Source organism: Rana temporaria, chromosome 8 (assembly GCF_905171775.1).
Source record: "Rana temporaria chromosome 8, aRanTem1.1, whole genome shotgun sequence".
NCBI classification, from domain to species: domain Eukaryota; kingdom Metazoa; phylum Chordata; class Amphibia; order Anura; family Ranidae; genus Rana; species Rana temporaria.
The window spans coordinates 82,425,345-82,441,165 of record NC_053496.1 but is presented as its reverse complement, the minus strand read 5'-3'; the positions used below and the strand labels follow the sequence as shown (position 1 = coordinate 82,441,165).

General features: G+C 42.9%; 1 protein-coding gene across 1 annotated transcript in view; it reads right to left on the bottom strand.

Annotated features, from left to right (window-relative positions):
* Positions 1 to 15,300, bottom strand: part of FAS (Fas cell surface death receptor) — a 54,087-nt gene extending 38,787 nt beyond the window's left edge. The window contains exon 1 of the mRNA XM_040322177.1: positions 15,200 to 15,300. Coding sequence (XP_040178111.1) covers positions 15,200 to 15,229 — 30 coding nt within the window. The 5' untranslated portion in view covers positions 15,230 to 15,300. The remainder of the gene's footprint in view (positions 1 to 15,199) is intronic.
* Between the last annotated feature and the right edge of the window lie 521 nt (positions 15,301 to 15,821).

Here is a 15,821-nt window from a genome sequence, read left to right as displayed (position 1 = left end):
GCAGGATAGACATTGAATCAGACTGACCTTGTCGTGTGATCTGTAAACAGATAGGCCCGGATTCAGGTAGAATTGCCCATTATTTACGGAGGCGCAGGGCAACGTTTTTGCCCTGCGCCCCCGCAAATTTGCTCCGCTGCCCTTGATTCACGGAGCAGAAGCTGCCCGGCGCTAGAGCACGCAATTTAAATGATCCCGTAGGGGGCGGGAATCATTTAAATTAGGTGCATTCCCGCGCCGATCGTAGCACGCATGCTCCGTCGGGAAACTTTCCCGACGTGCATTGCGGCAAATGATGTCGCAAGGACGTCATTTGCTTCAAAGTGAACGTGAATGGCGTCCAGCGCCATTCACGATTCACTTACGCAAAGTACGTAAAATTCAAATTTTGCGACGCGGGAACGACGGGTATACGTAACATGGGCTGCCCCTGCTAATAGCAGGGGCAGCCTTGCGCGAAAACCGCCGTACGTAAATTGCGTACGCAGGGCTCGTGCAACGTTGTGAATCGGTGTTAGTATGCAATTTGCATACTATACACTGAGCACAACGTGAACGCCACCTAGCGGCCACCGCAAGAATGCAGCCTAAGATATGCAGGCATAAGAGCCTTATGCCGCGCAGATCTTAGGCTGCAGTCGGCGTAACGAGGTTCCTGAATCAGGAGCACTCGTTACGCCGGGGCAAGTAAGCAATTGCGCTGTGTAACTTATGGTTACACAGGCGCAATTGCTTCTTGAATATACCCCATAGTGTGGAATAGAGAGAAGATTAGATGAAAAGGAAAGGGAAAAGGTAGAGAGTAGAGGAGAGAAGGAAGAGTCGCCAGCCTCAATGATGCTCTCCCAGTTATTCAGGATCCATTGGATGCAGGTAGCAAGGAGATGCCTACATGTTGGGCCCAGGGTTCCCAAATTGCTTCAATTTTTTTGGATGGCCATTTGCATTTTATACTCATGGTCCTTTCTAGCGCTTTTCAGTGGGGGTGTTTGGATTTGTTTTTAGCACCACTCCTGGTGCCTGTTTCCCACTTAACAGATTTTATGGACATTAGCGCTGCATTGCTCATTATTATGGAATGTGTTGCACTTTGGTCCCTATTGCACAATACATTGTTGTTGGTTTTACAGTCTCATTGCTAGAAGTGAAGAATGCTCAAGTTGTCCTAAATTCTTGTACATTTACCAAGCTCTGGGCATCCCATACCTCCCTAACCCCATCCAAGAAATTTACCCCTAATACATGACAAAAACCAAGCCCTTGGACTGGTTTATTGTCTACAGATGTTGTGGAAAATGCATGTTGCCTGGCTGTGTGGGAAAAAGGGTGACCTAAAATCTAGCGGCCCTTTATGGGGTAGCGTTACACATGCATAGAGCTAAAAGAATTTTATGCATATTTTACATATGCAAACTTTTCTGTGTCTAGACACATGTAATTATGGACCATCAAATGTGCTTTTTACACAGGATCTTAGAACCATGGCAGAGCCCTTGCCCTAATGGCAGATTTAGACCTACTGGTTTTATTGTCTTCAAAATTTCCCTCTTATCGAAGGTCCTTTTTGTAATGTAAAAAGTACCTTGATGGAAGGGGATTTCACCCAATTCATGTTTTACTGAATAAAAAAAAAGCTGTTTATTAATTGGAATATCCCATCTCTATATATTAGTCAGAAAACATCCCCTTTGTATAGATGATTCCACAATCTGTTGGCAGGGTTGTTTCTCTGAATACATGCACCAGATGATCATAGCAGTGATATATAGTGAAAAATAGAAAATAGGAAAAGAAACCGCGCTAACAAATGTTTAATAAATAGCTGGAAGGGTTTATTGCCAGCTATTAAGTGGAAGCTGCAATTAACATGTATAACATAAATACAAAAATAAAGTTTGGAAAAAATAAAAATTGCGCTACCTTAAAAATGTACAAATATTATATAAAGAAATGTATATATAACACTCATGATCAATTGAGAATCAACTTATACATAAAGTGACTGTGATAAATTGTGAAAAAACTTTATCAATGTAAATCCACAAATGAAATTAAATTAATAAATAGTCAAATAATTTGATAGAAATCAATATATTAAAAGTCCATATGTAAATGATTTAAATCCAGAAAATAAATGTCCATAGATTATAATGCAAAAGAAACCAATGACTATACACCAGTGATATGGTGACCAAAAAAAGTCCATAAACGTGAATTGCCATTTCCGCTTGTCAAAAGACTGTGTTGGATCCACCACCAAATCAATTGGCCGAAGTAAGTTTTTTACGAAACGTACATCGGGCGGAGCTGACGTCACCTTTTAATATACTTTTAATATAATCATTTCTATCAAATTATTTCACTTATTTTTATTAATTTAATTTCATTTGTGGATTTATATTGATAACGTTTTTTTCACAATTTATAACATAGTCACTTAATGTATGAGTTGATTCTCAATTGATCATGGGTGTTATATATACATTTCTTTATATAATATTTGTCAATTTTTAAGGTAGCGCAATTTATTTTTCTTCCAAATTTTATTTTTGTATTTATGTTATACATGTTCTTGGGTGTTATATATACATTTCTTTATATAATATTTATACTTTTTTAAGGTAGCGCCATTTATTTTTCTTCCAAGTGATATATAGTGGGTGGCAGGAAGAGCTATAGCATTCAGCAGGTGAAACCAGGGCTTTTTTTCAGGGGGAACTTGGGGGAACTGAGTTCCACCACCTCTGGCTCAGACCCTTTGGTGCCTGCTCACCACAATCACTTGTAAACACATAAGTCTGGTTTCTGTGTTTACAAGTGACAGCTCTGCACTCTGTGTGTAACCCCCTGAACTCTACACACTGTATGTAATGCAATCCTGGTATTTAATGCCTCTTTAAGACCCTTCTACCGTTTGTGAAATCTAATCGGGTCGTGGTTGAGTTCCTGCACCTATTTTCTGAGAAAAAAAGCTCTGGGTGAAACACTATACAACACACCCTGAAGTGTCACATGCGGTAGCAGTGACAGTAGCTCTGCAAGAGAGCAAAGATTAATCTTACTACACTACGTAAATGTAAAATATGTTTTCTTACAGTACTGCTGCTATTTTTTTTCTCTGAGTGACAGAGTGAGTTTAAGTAGTAATCAGTGGCAGCCCATCCACTAGGGGCACATGGGTGCCGCCCCCCCATCTATGCATCCGGCCCCCTAATCAACATGCAGGGCACCGGATGCATGGATTCCAATGTTTTTTTAAGCATGTAATTAGAGCCAGAAGCTCTAATAGACTTTAAAAAAGGGTGGGCTTGGGGCGCAGAGCAGTTGAGCCCACCCAGTTGTGTGACAATAGCGAATGATATCACGCTGATCCCTGTCCTCCAGGTCCTGAGACCTGTCTCTTGATTGGCTGAAAGGACAAGCGATCCTATTGGATGCCTAGGAAGACGACGGAGGAGATGCACGGCGGAAGCTGCTGTGATGTAGAGGAGGAAGAGACGCATTGGAGGCAGATGCGCTGACGTCATCGCCCTAGGACAGGAGACTGCATGCCGGCAGGCTCTTTGTTTGTTTTTATGGAAGCTTTTTTTATGCACTGATTTTGTAAGTAACCAATTTAGATATTACATTTCTTTATCCAAGCGGTACACACTATGTGAGTGTCTTTTTATTCTTGGTACTCTATGCTGAACCCGGTGACTGTCTGACATATCGAGTCTATCCACTGTTGTTACCTGTCCGTGGTATTGGAGAGTGATACAGACCAGGAGTGAGACCATATCTATAGGCTTGGTTCAGCTTGCCTCTGGTAAGCGAGTACTTTGTATGGTGGTGGTGCACGTGTGGTTTTTGTTGAAATATTGAGGTTCACCCTCCCCTCTTTTACTCACAGTTCTATCCATTGAGTGCTCTATTGATTTTTGGACTGATCCATCGAATTTATTATTGGCTGGACTTTTCTTATTCATGATTATTTATGATATACACACACTGATTTTTCATATTAATTTATTTTTTCATAATATATTTTCTGTTCGAGTCCATCTTTCACATTGACTCAATCTTTTGCGCAGCTCCGTTTTTATATTTATGATAGTGATCTTCTTTAACCACTTAACCCCCGGACCATATCGCTGGTCAAAGACCAGAGAACTTTTTGCGATTCGGCACTGAGTCGCTTTAACTGACAATTGCGCGGTCATGCCGTGTAAATTGATACCCAACATGTCACGCTTCAAAATTGCGTCCGCTCGTGGAATGCCGACAAACTTTTACCCTTTAAAATCTCCATAGGCGACGTTTAAAAAAATCTACAGGTTGCATGTATTGAGTTAAAGAGGAGGTCTAGGGCTAGAATTATTTCTCTCGTTCTACCAATCGCGGAGATACCTCACATGTGTGGTTTGAATACCGTTTACATATGCGGGCGCTACTCACGTATGTGTTCGCTTCTGCGCACGAGCTCGTCGGGACGGGGCGCGTTTTCTGGCTCCTAACTTTTTTAGCTGGCTCCTAGATTCCAAGCAAATTTGTCAAACCCTATAAATCTTCTACATATTTTTCTTTAAAAAAATGGCAAAAATCATTTATTGATTGGTTTGCGCAAAAGTTATAGCGTTTACAAAATAGGGGGTATTTTTATGGCATTTTTATTAATATATATTTTTTACTAGTAATGGTGGCGATCAGCGATTTTTTTTTTTCGGTACTGCGACATTATGGCGGACATTTCGGACACTTTTGACACGTTTTTGGGACCGTTGGCATTTTTATAGCAATCAGTGCTATAAAAATGCATTGGATTACTATAAAAATGCCACTGGCAGTGAAGGGGTTAACTCTAGGGGGCGGGGAAGGGGTTAAGTATGTTCCCTGGGTGTGTTATAACTGTAGGGGGGATGGCCTCACTAGGGGAAATGACTGATCTTCTGTTCATACATTGTATGAACAGAAGATCAGCATTTCTCCCCCTGACAGGATCGGGAGCTGTGTGTTTACACACACAGCTCCCGGTCCCCGCTCTGTAACGAGCAATCCCGTGTGCCCGGCGGCGATTGCGCCCGCCGGGCACGCGCACGGGGGTCGGCCTGCGCGAGAGCCGACGTATAGCTAAGGGCTCTCGCGCAGGGGAGCCGACCTGCCGCCGTAAAATGACGGCGGCTGGTCGGCAAGTAGTTAATAGTGGTTATGGTGTTAACCACAGAGTAGAATAAACTCATAGCTCCCAACAATCAGAACTGCTGTATGAAAGTTACAAAAAGCGGAAGTGCTTAAATTAGACTGCATAGAACTGTTTTACTAAACCAGAAATATCTGACATTTTTACTAGATGGGAAAATATGTGTCATATACATTGTATATTTTCCTGCTTATATATGCAATGTACAGTACTGTATATGCATATACTGTATTCAGTGGGAATAGAAAAGATCACCCTTTATAATAATCACGTTGTGTTTCTTTGCAGCCTGAAATAAAGACAAATGCAGTTTCTGTTTTATCCTGTTGTATTTACTAGTGCAACTTATAACTCCAAGGCCGGGTACACACGAGAGGATTTGGATGGGGCAAAATACCATCAAATTCTTGAGGAAAATCTGCTGCCCTTTGTCAGAAAGTTGCCAATGGGAAGAAGATTTACCTTCCAACATGACAATGACCCAAAGCACACAGTCAAACTTACTTCACAGTGGTTGAAGGCGAAAAATGCGAATGTCCTTGCATGGCCTAGTCAGAAACCGGACTAAGGCCTGATTCACGCCTATGCAGGTTGCAGTTTGCATATTCTAGGTGCATTTTGCGTTTTTCAATACATTGAAGTCTATGGAACCAAATACCATAAAATGCAAAGATATGAATTATATCCATAGGAAACCATGTTAAATGGACTGTGTGTTTCTGCAAAACTGAAAACGCACTTAAAAATGCATGGGTGTGAAACAGACCTTAAGATATAACTAAAGGCACAACTATGTGATACAGTAAATTGTGAAAAAAACTTTATCAATGTAAATCCACAAATTAAATTAAATTAATAAATATAAGTGAAATCATTTGATAGAAATCTATATATTAAAAGTCCATATGTAAATGATTTAAATCCAGAAAATAAATGTCCATAGATTATAATGCAAAAGAAACCAATGACTATACACCAGTGATAGTTCCGAAAAAAGTCCATAAATGTGAATTGCTTGTCATTAGAGATGGATTAGAATGCTTGTCAGTTTTTATTGCTGTCTGTGCCCCTGCAGTGTCATATTCTGCTCCCTATCGCAGAATGCTGCGGAAGTCATGTGACGGCCAACTGCGCATGCGCAATGCGCTCCAACGGCAAATGTGATGCGTTCCAGGGCATTAACGACACTACCCTTCAGTGAACATCACAATTTGTCACGGAAGTTACGTATTACCATACACGGAGCGGGGGGAGAGAGAGAGAGACCCATTCAGAGCGAGAGAGAAATAGACATACAGGTAGTGCAGAATTATTAGGCAAGTTGTATTTTTGAGGATTAATTTTATTATTGAACAACAACCATGTTCTCAATGAACCCCAAAAACTCATTAATATCAAAGCTGAATATTTTTGGAAGTAGTTTTTTTTTTTTTTTTTTTTTATTCTAGCTATTTTAGGGGGATATCTGTGTGTGCAGGTGACTACTATTACTGTGCATAATTATTAGGCAACTTAACAAAAAAAAAATATATACCCATTTCAATTATTTATTTTTACCAGTGAAACCAATATAACATCTCAACATTCACAAATATACATTTCTGACATTCAAAAACAAAACAAAAACAAATCAGTGACCAATATAGCCACCTTTCTTTGCAAGGACACTCAACAGCCTGCCATCCATGGATTCTGTCAGTGTTTTGATCTGTTCACCATCAACATTTCGTGCAGCAGCAACCGCAGCCTCCCAGACACTGTTCAGAGAGGTGTACTGTTTTCCCTCCTTGTAAATCTCACATTTGATGATGGACCACAGGTTCTCAATGGGGTTCAGATCAGGTGAACAAGGAGGCCATGTCATTAGTTTTTCTTCTTTTATACCCTTTCTTGCCAGCCACGCTGTGGAGTACTTGGACGCGTGTGATGGAGCATTGTCCTGCATGAAAATCATGTTTTTCTTGAAGGATGCAGACTTCTTCCTGTACCACTGCTTGAAGAAGGTGTCTTCCAGAAACTGGCAGTAGGACTGGGAGTTGAGCTTGACTCCATCCTCAACCCGAAAAGGCCCCACAAGCTCATCTTTGATGATACCAGCCCAAACCAGTACTCCACCACCACCACCTTGCTGGCGTCTGAGTCGGACTGGAGCTCTCTGCCCTTTACCAATCCAGCCACGGGCCCATCCATCTGGCCCATCAAGACTCACTCTCATTTCATCAGTCCATAAAACCTTAGAAAAATCAGTCTTGAGATATTTCTTGGCCCAGTCTTGACGTTTCAGCTTGTGTGTCTTGTTCAGTGGTGGTCGTCTTTCAGCCTTTCTTACCTTGGCCATGTCTCTGAGTATTGCACACCTTGTGCTTTTGGGCACTCCAGAGATGTTGCAGCTCTGAAATATGGCCAAACTGGTGGCAAGTGGCATCTTGGCAGCTGCACGCTTTACTTTTCTCAGTTCATGGGCAGTTACTTTGCGCCTTGGTTTTTCCACACGCTTCTTGCGACCCTGTTGACTATTTTGAATGAAACGCTTGATTGTTTGATGATCACGCTTCAGAAGCTTTGCAATTTTAAGAGTGCTGCATCCCTCTGCAAGATATCTCACTATTTTTGACTTTTCTGAGCCTGTCAAGTCCTTCTCTTGACCCATTTTGCCAAAGGAAAGGAAGTTGACTAATAATTATGCACACCTGATATAGGGTGTTGATGTCATTAGACCACACACCTTCTCATTACAGAGATGCACATCACCTAATATGCTTAATTGGTAGTAGGCTTTCGAGCCTATACAGCTTGGAGTAAGACAACACGCATAAAGAGGATGATGTGGTCAAAATACGCATTTGCCTAATAATTCTGCACTCCCTGTATAGAGATACTGAGATACATTCAGAGCGAGAGAGGGATACAGATTTAGAGATACTGAGAGAGAACCGGGGCTCAGGGAGGGGATTACCTCCCCTATGTGCATTACTTCCGTTATATAAAATATATGTACACGATCTCTCTCTCGCTCTAAATGTATCTCAGTATCTCTATATCTCTATTTCTCTCTCGCTGTATATGTGTCTCTCTCCCCCCGCTCCGTCTATGGTAATATGTCACTTCCGTGACAAATTGTGCTGGTTCACTGAAGGGTAGTGTCGTAAATGCCCTGGAACGCATCACATTTGCCGTTGGAGCGCATTGCGCATGCGCAGTTGGCCGTCACGTGACTTCCGCAGCATTCTGCGATAGGCAGCAGAATATGACACTGCACCCCCGTTAGGGAGATTCCCCCTCTATATTTGTCAAGTTTACCATTATCAAGTGAAAGTAAAAGAAAATCCCTAATTTTGAGTTGTCCCCAAAAAAGTAATAGAGGGGAAATCTTCCAATGGGGACGCTAGTTCTGGTGACCTGGGGGGTTCCCAAGGGGTTCCCTTAATTTGCAGGGATTTCTTCTCAATTCCTATTTGGCTATGGGACAGGAAGGCAAGGAAAATCTCACAGGGGTTTTAACCTTCTCTTGCTCTATCTAAAATAAAAATAAAAAAGTTTTGCCTATAGTTCTACTTTAAACACCCTTGAAAAAAATCTGCAGAATGACTTGAAGACTGCAGTCCACAAATGGTCACCATCACATTTAACTGAACTTGAACAGTTCTGCAAAGAAGAGTGGGCAAATACTGCAAAGACTAGATGTGCAAAGTAAGTAGAGACATCCCAATAAAGCCTATAATTAAAGCGTTTGTTAACACCCCCCCCCCCCCCCCCAAATGGATCCTGCTCCTTTAAAATATGTTATATGACGCAGTGCGTGTCCTGTGTTATTTGGCCCCCTGTAACACCTACAAAAACTGGCTGATCCTGCTAGTTTCTCCTCGCCCCCCTGTAAACTGACCACAGTGTATCGTGACTGCTGGGACCAGGCACTGTGGTCAGTTTACATGCTTCTGTCATCAGCAGCTTGCTGTCTGCTCTCCTTTCTGCTCCTGTGCCCTCCTCCTCCTCCCCTCTCTGTCTGTGTGTGAGCTGCCCCTCCCCCTCATGCTGCTCTCATAACACTAACCTGTATACACCATCAGCTTTGCCTCCTATTGCAGTGTCCCCCTCTGTAAATGATTTATAAATATAAATGCTGTAAATACCACATTTAAGAGCCGAGATTGTGATCACATGACCAGCCAGCTCTCTCCTACTCTCCTCCTCCCCTCCAGACTGACATCAGCAAAGGAATCTCAGCCCCGCCCACTGCATCTCTGAGAGGAGGAAAGGAGAAAGCTGGCTGGTCATGTGTTTGCAGTCCCAGCATTAAAATTAGGTATTTGCAGCATTTATTTTTAGAAATCCCAATAAACTAAAGCCTGTAATTAAAGTGTTTGTTAACCCAGGTTTTTCACAGAGGGGGGATACTGATGGTGGATACAGGTTAGAGTGGCTTAACAACCACTGCAAAAGGTGGTTCAACAAAATACTGACACAAGGGGTTGATACTTTTTCCAAATCAGTGACTTTGATTTTTTCTTTCTGACATGTTGGTTTTATACCTTTTACTTGGATGTTATAAGCTGTGTTGAGTAAATACCGGATAAAACAAAAATTGTGCTGGTTTTCATTTCAGGCTGCAAAGCAACAAATTGTGATTATTTAAAAGGGTACTGATAAACTATCTTCTTCAGATTCAATAGCAGTCAGCAGGCCCAGAGTTCAAGAACAATATTAGCTAGTAGTGTCTTCGCAAGTGATTAAAGAGGAACTAAAAGAGGCAGAGGAAAAAGGACTAGACATCAGTATAGGCCTCTACACACAGGGTGGGCTCGATTGGCGTTTTCCTCCTCAGCAGGGAATCTGTCCGCTGACCCCCATTGAGCAAGTGGATGGCTGCTCCGTGCCTGCTCTGCTTTTGCCCGTTCTCCTCTATGGGCGATCAGATGTAAACGGAGCACCTGTCCATTTACACCCAACTGCCATCTGATCCGATCCACTAAACAAATAGGGAATGGATCTCTATCCGTCCGTTTTTTATGGACAGGATCGCAACAGATGTTGGCGGGAGTCAACGGACACACGTGCGTTAACGCCCACTGCTCCACAAAGGAGATTAGAGGGTCTGATTGGGTTTGCCTGAAAAACTGCCATGCGGACCAATTTGGGTGGCCTGTGTGAAAGGGCCTACCACTTGGAATGTTCCAAATAATCTTGCTCAAACCAAACATATAGTCTACCCAAAACTCAGAGCTGTCAAGAGATCCCAGAAAGTAGGTTTGTAATGAAGGTTAAAGGGGTTGTAAAGGCAGAAGGTTTTTTATCTTAATGCATCCTATTCATTAAAATAAAAAGCCTTCTGTGTGTGGCAGCAGTCCCAGCACCCCCTAATACTTACCTGAGCTCCATCTCTGTCCAGCGATGTCCACGAGTCTCTCGGCCGTCCGGGACTCTCTCCTCTGATTGGCTGAGACACAGCAGTGGCGCCATTGGCTCCAGTGGGTGTCAATCAAAGTCAGTTACCCAATCAGGGGAGCGAGGGGTGGGGCCGAATAGCAGCTCCATGTCTGAATGGACACACGGAGCTGCAGCTCGGTTTGGGAGCCCCCATAGCAAGCTGCTTGCTGTGGAGGCACTTGACAGGATGGAGGGGCCTGGAGAGCTCAAGAGAGACCGGGGAAGAGGAGGATCCAGACTGCCCTGTGCAAAACCAACTGCACAGAGGAGGTAAGTATAACTTGTTTGTTATTTTTATTTTATTTTTAAATGAGCCTTTACAATCACTTTAAGGCCTCGTTCACACAGGGTGTACCATACCGTATGGATATGTAGAGCTTTGTTTACCTGCATAGGGATGCCCAGATTGGCCGTGCATCCCAATGCAGACAGTCCTATTGATGTCAATTGGGACACAGCAGCTGCACAGACATGGCCGCTGTGTCCCAATATGACATTTCGTATTTGGAAAGCAATGGCTATGTTCGTGCAGCCGCTGTGTCTTATTTACATCAATGGGTCTGCCTGTTCGGGGTAAACATGGTCCTGAATGGAACATTTGGTAGAGTACACTATGGGGAAGATCCACAAAGATCTGCCCCGGCGCAGCGTATCTGAGATACGCTACGCCGCTGTAACTTACTTTTTTTGTGGAAGAATTTGCGCCGTAAGTTACGGAGGCATAGTGTATCTCTCGCAGCGTAACCGCGCCTAATTCAAATAGGCGAGTAGGGGGGCGTGTTTCATTTAAATGAAGCGCGTCCCCGCGCCGAACGAACTGCACATGCGCCGTCCCTAAATTTCCCGCGGTGCATTGCGCTAAATGACGTCGCAAGGACGTCATTGTTTTGACGTGGACGTAAATTACGTCCAGCCCGATTCACGGACGACTTACGCAAACAAATATTTTTTTTTTAAATGATACGCGGGAACGACGGCCATACTTAACATTGAGTACGCCACCAAACAGTCACCCAAGCACACCAAAGCAACGCACCTGTGTTGAAGCATCCCACAACATGCCATAACGCACAACCTGCATTGTGGTGCACTGTGTTAGAAAAAAACTGCTGGTGCATTTTTTTCTTCATTGTGCTGCAATGGTAATGAATTGAAATGACAATGTGTATTACTGTGTGTGCATTAACTCACCTTAAAGCTAGCCAGCTTAAAGTGGGTGTAAACCCACTTAAAAAAAAAAAACACACCTGTAAGACAAAGGCACAATAAGCTAGTATGCATAGCATACTAGCTCATTATGTAATACTCACCTGGGTTTGAAGCCCCCTCTGCGGTGCCCAAAACAGCACCGACCCCCGACATGTCGTCTCAGAGTTACTTTCGGGTATGGCGGCTCCGGCGCATGCGCACGAGAGCCGCCAGTCACAACATGACATCCTTTAGAAATGGCACGATCGCCATTCCTAAAGTGCTTCTGCGCTGTTGTCTACGGCGCATGCGCCGTAGACATCAGCGCACGTCTCTATTGTAAATATCTCCTAAACCGTGGAGGTTTAGGAGATATTTCCAGCACCTACAGGTAAGCCTTAGACCCCTTTCACATTGAGGAGTTTTTCACGCGGTTTAGTGCTAAAAATAGCGCCTAAATACCACCTGAAAAACTCCTGTCCTGCAGTCTCAGTGTGAAAGCCCGAGTGCTTTCACACTAAGGCGATGCGCTAGCGGGTCCGCTCCAAAAGTCCTGCCAGCAGCATTTCATTTGGAGCGGTGAGAGGAGTGGTTTGTTTACCACTCTTCCACCGCTCCTTCCCATTGAAAACAATGGGACACAGTGGCTATACCGCTGGCAATGCACCTCTGCAGAGGCGCATTGCGGGCGGTATTAACCCCTTTTTCGGCCACTAGCGGGGGTTAAAACCGCACCGCTAGCTGCCAAATACGCTGCAATTCTGCAGCAATTCTTACGGTATAGCGCCGCTAAAAATAGCAGCGCTATACCGCCACCGCAACTCTCACACCGGTGTGAAAGGGGCCTTAATCTTACCTGTAGGTAAAAGTGGTTGTACAGGGTGTACAACCACTTTAAAGTGGTTGTAAACTGGAAAAAAAAAACCTGTTAGACAAAGGCATAATAAGCTACTATGCACGTTAGAAAAATACTGCTGGTGCAGTTTTTTCTTCATTGTGCTGCAAGGGCCACTGTGATTGGACCAAAGGACACATCGATCACAGGGGGCACGCGAGAGGCGTGTTCTAGGACAACATTCATGGATGCTCTCCCAAAACAAGAGAGCCGCACTGTAGCTGTCTTTTGGTTATGGCCCAGTAATAAAGTGGTTAATAAAGTGGTTAAGGATGTCACCAGCACCCCCACCGCTTGTTATGTCTGGCTGAAGCGCGGGCGGGTGGTCTGCTATCACTTGCCAGTTTCCTGTGGGTTTGAGATAATCTGGGTTTGGCCTGTACCTTCATCACTAGTCTTAACCACATCTTACATTTACTATCCAAAAAATAAAAAACGTTTTGCCCGTACATACACTTTTAATGATAGGCTTGGATTTTACTTTTCTGTGTAAAAGGGTTAACTTTAAAAGATTACAAGTTACATTAATGGGACAGACGGAGTTAGTGAGTTAATAAGTGTTGACAGGTTGAGGGAGTGTAATGCTGCGTACACACGATCATTTTTCAGCATGGAAAAAAACGTTGTTTTTCAGCATGTCGAAAAAACAAAGTTTTCCCAACTTCATCATTAAAACGACGTTGCCCACACACCATCGTTTTAAAAAAAATTATCTAGCGAAGCACGGTGACGTACAACGGCACTATAAAGGGGAAGTTCCATGCGCATGACGCCACCCTTGGGGCTGCTTTAGCTGATTCTGTGTTAGTAAAAGACGATTCACGCTTTTCTGTCTGTTACAGCGTGATGAATGTGCTTACTCCATTACGAACGGTAGTTTTACCAGAGCGAGCGCTCCCGTCTCATAACTTGCTTCTGAGCATGCGCGGGTTTTTAACGTCGTTTTAGCCCACACACGATCATATTTTACAACCCGAAAAACAACATAGTTTAAAACGTCGTTAAAAAATGCCTCGTTTTTCAGAACCCGAAAAATTCTGTGAAGCCCACACACAATCATTTTAAATGACATTTTTTTAACCACTTCCCGACCGCCGCATGTAAATGTACGTCCACAGAATGGCACGTACAGGCAAATGGGCGTACATGTACGTCCTTGCCTTCTAACGTGCAGCGGTCGGATTCCCGCGGGGAGCGATCCGGGACGACGGTGCGGCTATTCGTTTATAGCCGCTCCGTCGCAATCGCTCCCCAGAGCTGAAGAACGGGGAGAGCCGTATGTAAACGGCTTCCCCGTGCTTCACTATGGCGCTGCATCGATCGAGTGATCCCTTATATAGGGAGACTCGATCGATGACGTCAGTCCTACAGCCACACCCCCCTACAGTTGTAAACACACACTAAGTGAACACTAACTCCTACAGCGCCCCCTTGTGGTTAACTCCCAAACTGCAACTGTCATTTTCACAATAAACAATGCAATTTAAATGCATTTTTTGCTGTGAAAATGACAATGGTCCAAAAAATGTGTCAAAATTGTCCGAAGTGTCCGCCATAATGTCGCAGTCACGAAAAAAATCGCTGATCGCCGCCATTAGTAGTAAAAAAAAAAAAATTAATAAAAATGCAATAAAACTATCACCTATTTTGTAAACGCTATCAATTTTGCGCAAACCAATCGATAAACGCCTATTGCGATTTTTTTTTACCAAAAATAGGTAGAAGAATACGTATCGGCCTAAACTGAGGGAAAAAAACAATTTTTATATATGTTTTTGGTGGATATTTATTATAGCAAAAAGTAAAAAATATTGAATTTTTTTCAAAATTGTCGCTCTATTTTTGTTTATAGCGCAAAAAATAAAAACCGCAGAGGTGATCAAATACAACCAAAAGAAAGCTCTATTTGTGGGGAAAAAAGGACGCCAATTTTGTTTGGGAGCCACGTCGCACGACTGCGCAATTGTCTGTTAAAGCGACGCAGTGCCGAATCGCAAAACCTGGCCTGGGCATTTAGCTGCCTAAAGGTCCGGGGCTTAAGTGGTTAAAACAACGATTTTTTCATGCCAAAAAATGATCGTGTGTGGCTTGGATTTTACTTTTCTGTGTAAAGGGGTTAACTTTAAAAGATAGGTTGACGAGTTACATTTATGGGACAGACGATGTTAGTGAGTTAATAAGTGTTGACAGATTGAGGGAGTGTAAGTGTTTATACAGAGATTTACAAACTTCATAAAAACAGGAAGCATTACGAGGCACATCTGATAGCCATGCCATTAATGCCACGAAGATCACCGTTATCATAAAGTCGCTTACACTCGCTCTGCCATCTCTGTAATTAAAGTTTATTTCTGGAAACATTTCCCCCGGCTGTTACAATGTCCTCTCTAGTTTGTTTACTCCTAACTGTCATTTGTCATTTTAAAACCACAACTAGATATTTCTCCTGTAATAACGGTCCGCTATGTATATCAGAGTATATCACAGAAAATATCCTCACATTTAAAACTTACCAAAATAAAGACAAGATGCAGGGTGACCATGGCTGCTGCTTCGTATTGCCTGTACTGAAAGTGAAAGTAGCGAGACTTGAGGAGGAGCCTTTAAGAAAGTCATGTGAGTTCACAGAAGACATGACTGGCCATGCCTGAACACTTGTTTGTTTCTTTTTGTTATAGAGTCACACTTCCTGGTTTGTAAATATCAGTCATTTATTATAAAATAAAGTGTATTTAAAAGCAAAAATGTTTTTTTTTTTGACAGAAAGGAGAGAGGAGAGCACTTTCTGTGCCCGTTAAGGAGGTTCATCCTCTCTATTTGTCCTGTAGGCTGGCCATCAATTATACAATTTTCCTGTAGATTTACCAAAATCCATATAATAGGTCAATCCTAAATGACACTTTCAATTTGTATCCAATCACACAGGCCCTTGCACCACATAGTTGAACGTAAACCTAAGGTTCATTTCACACTTGTAAAGCGACAAAGTCACACAACTCGCATTGCGGCTTTACAGTGCGTCTTTTGGTGCGACTTTGATCTGGCTTTACATTCTTTAACCACTTAAAGAGGAGTTCCACCTAAAAATGGAACTTCCTCTTAAAGCGGAGTTCCACCCAAAAATGGAACTTCCGC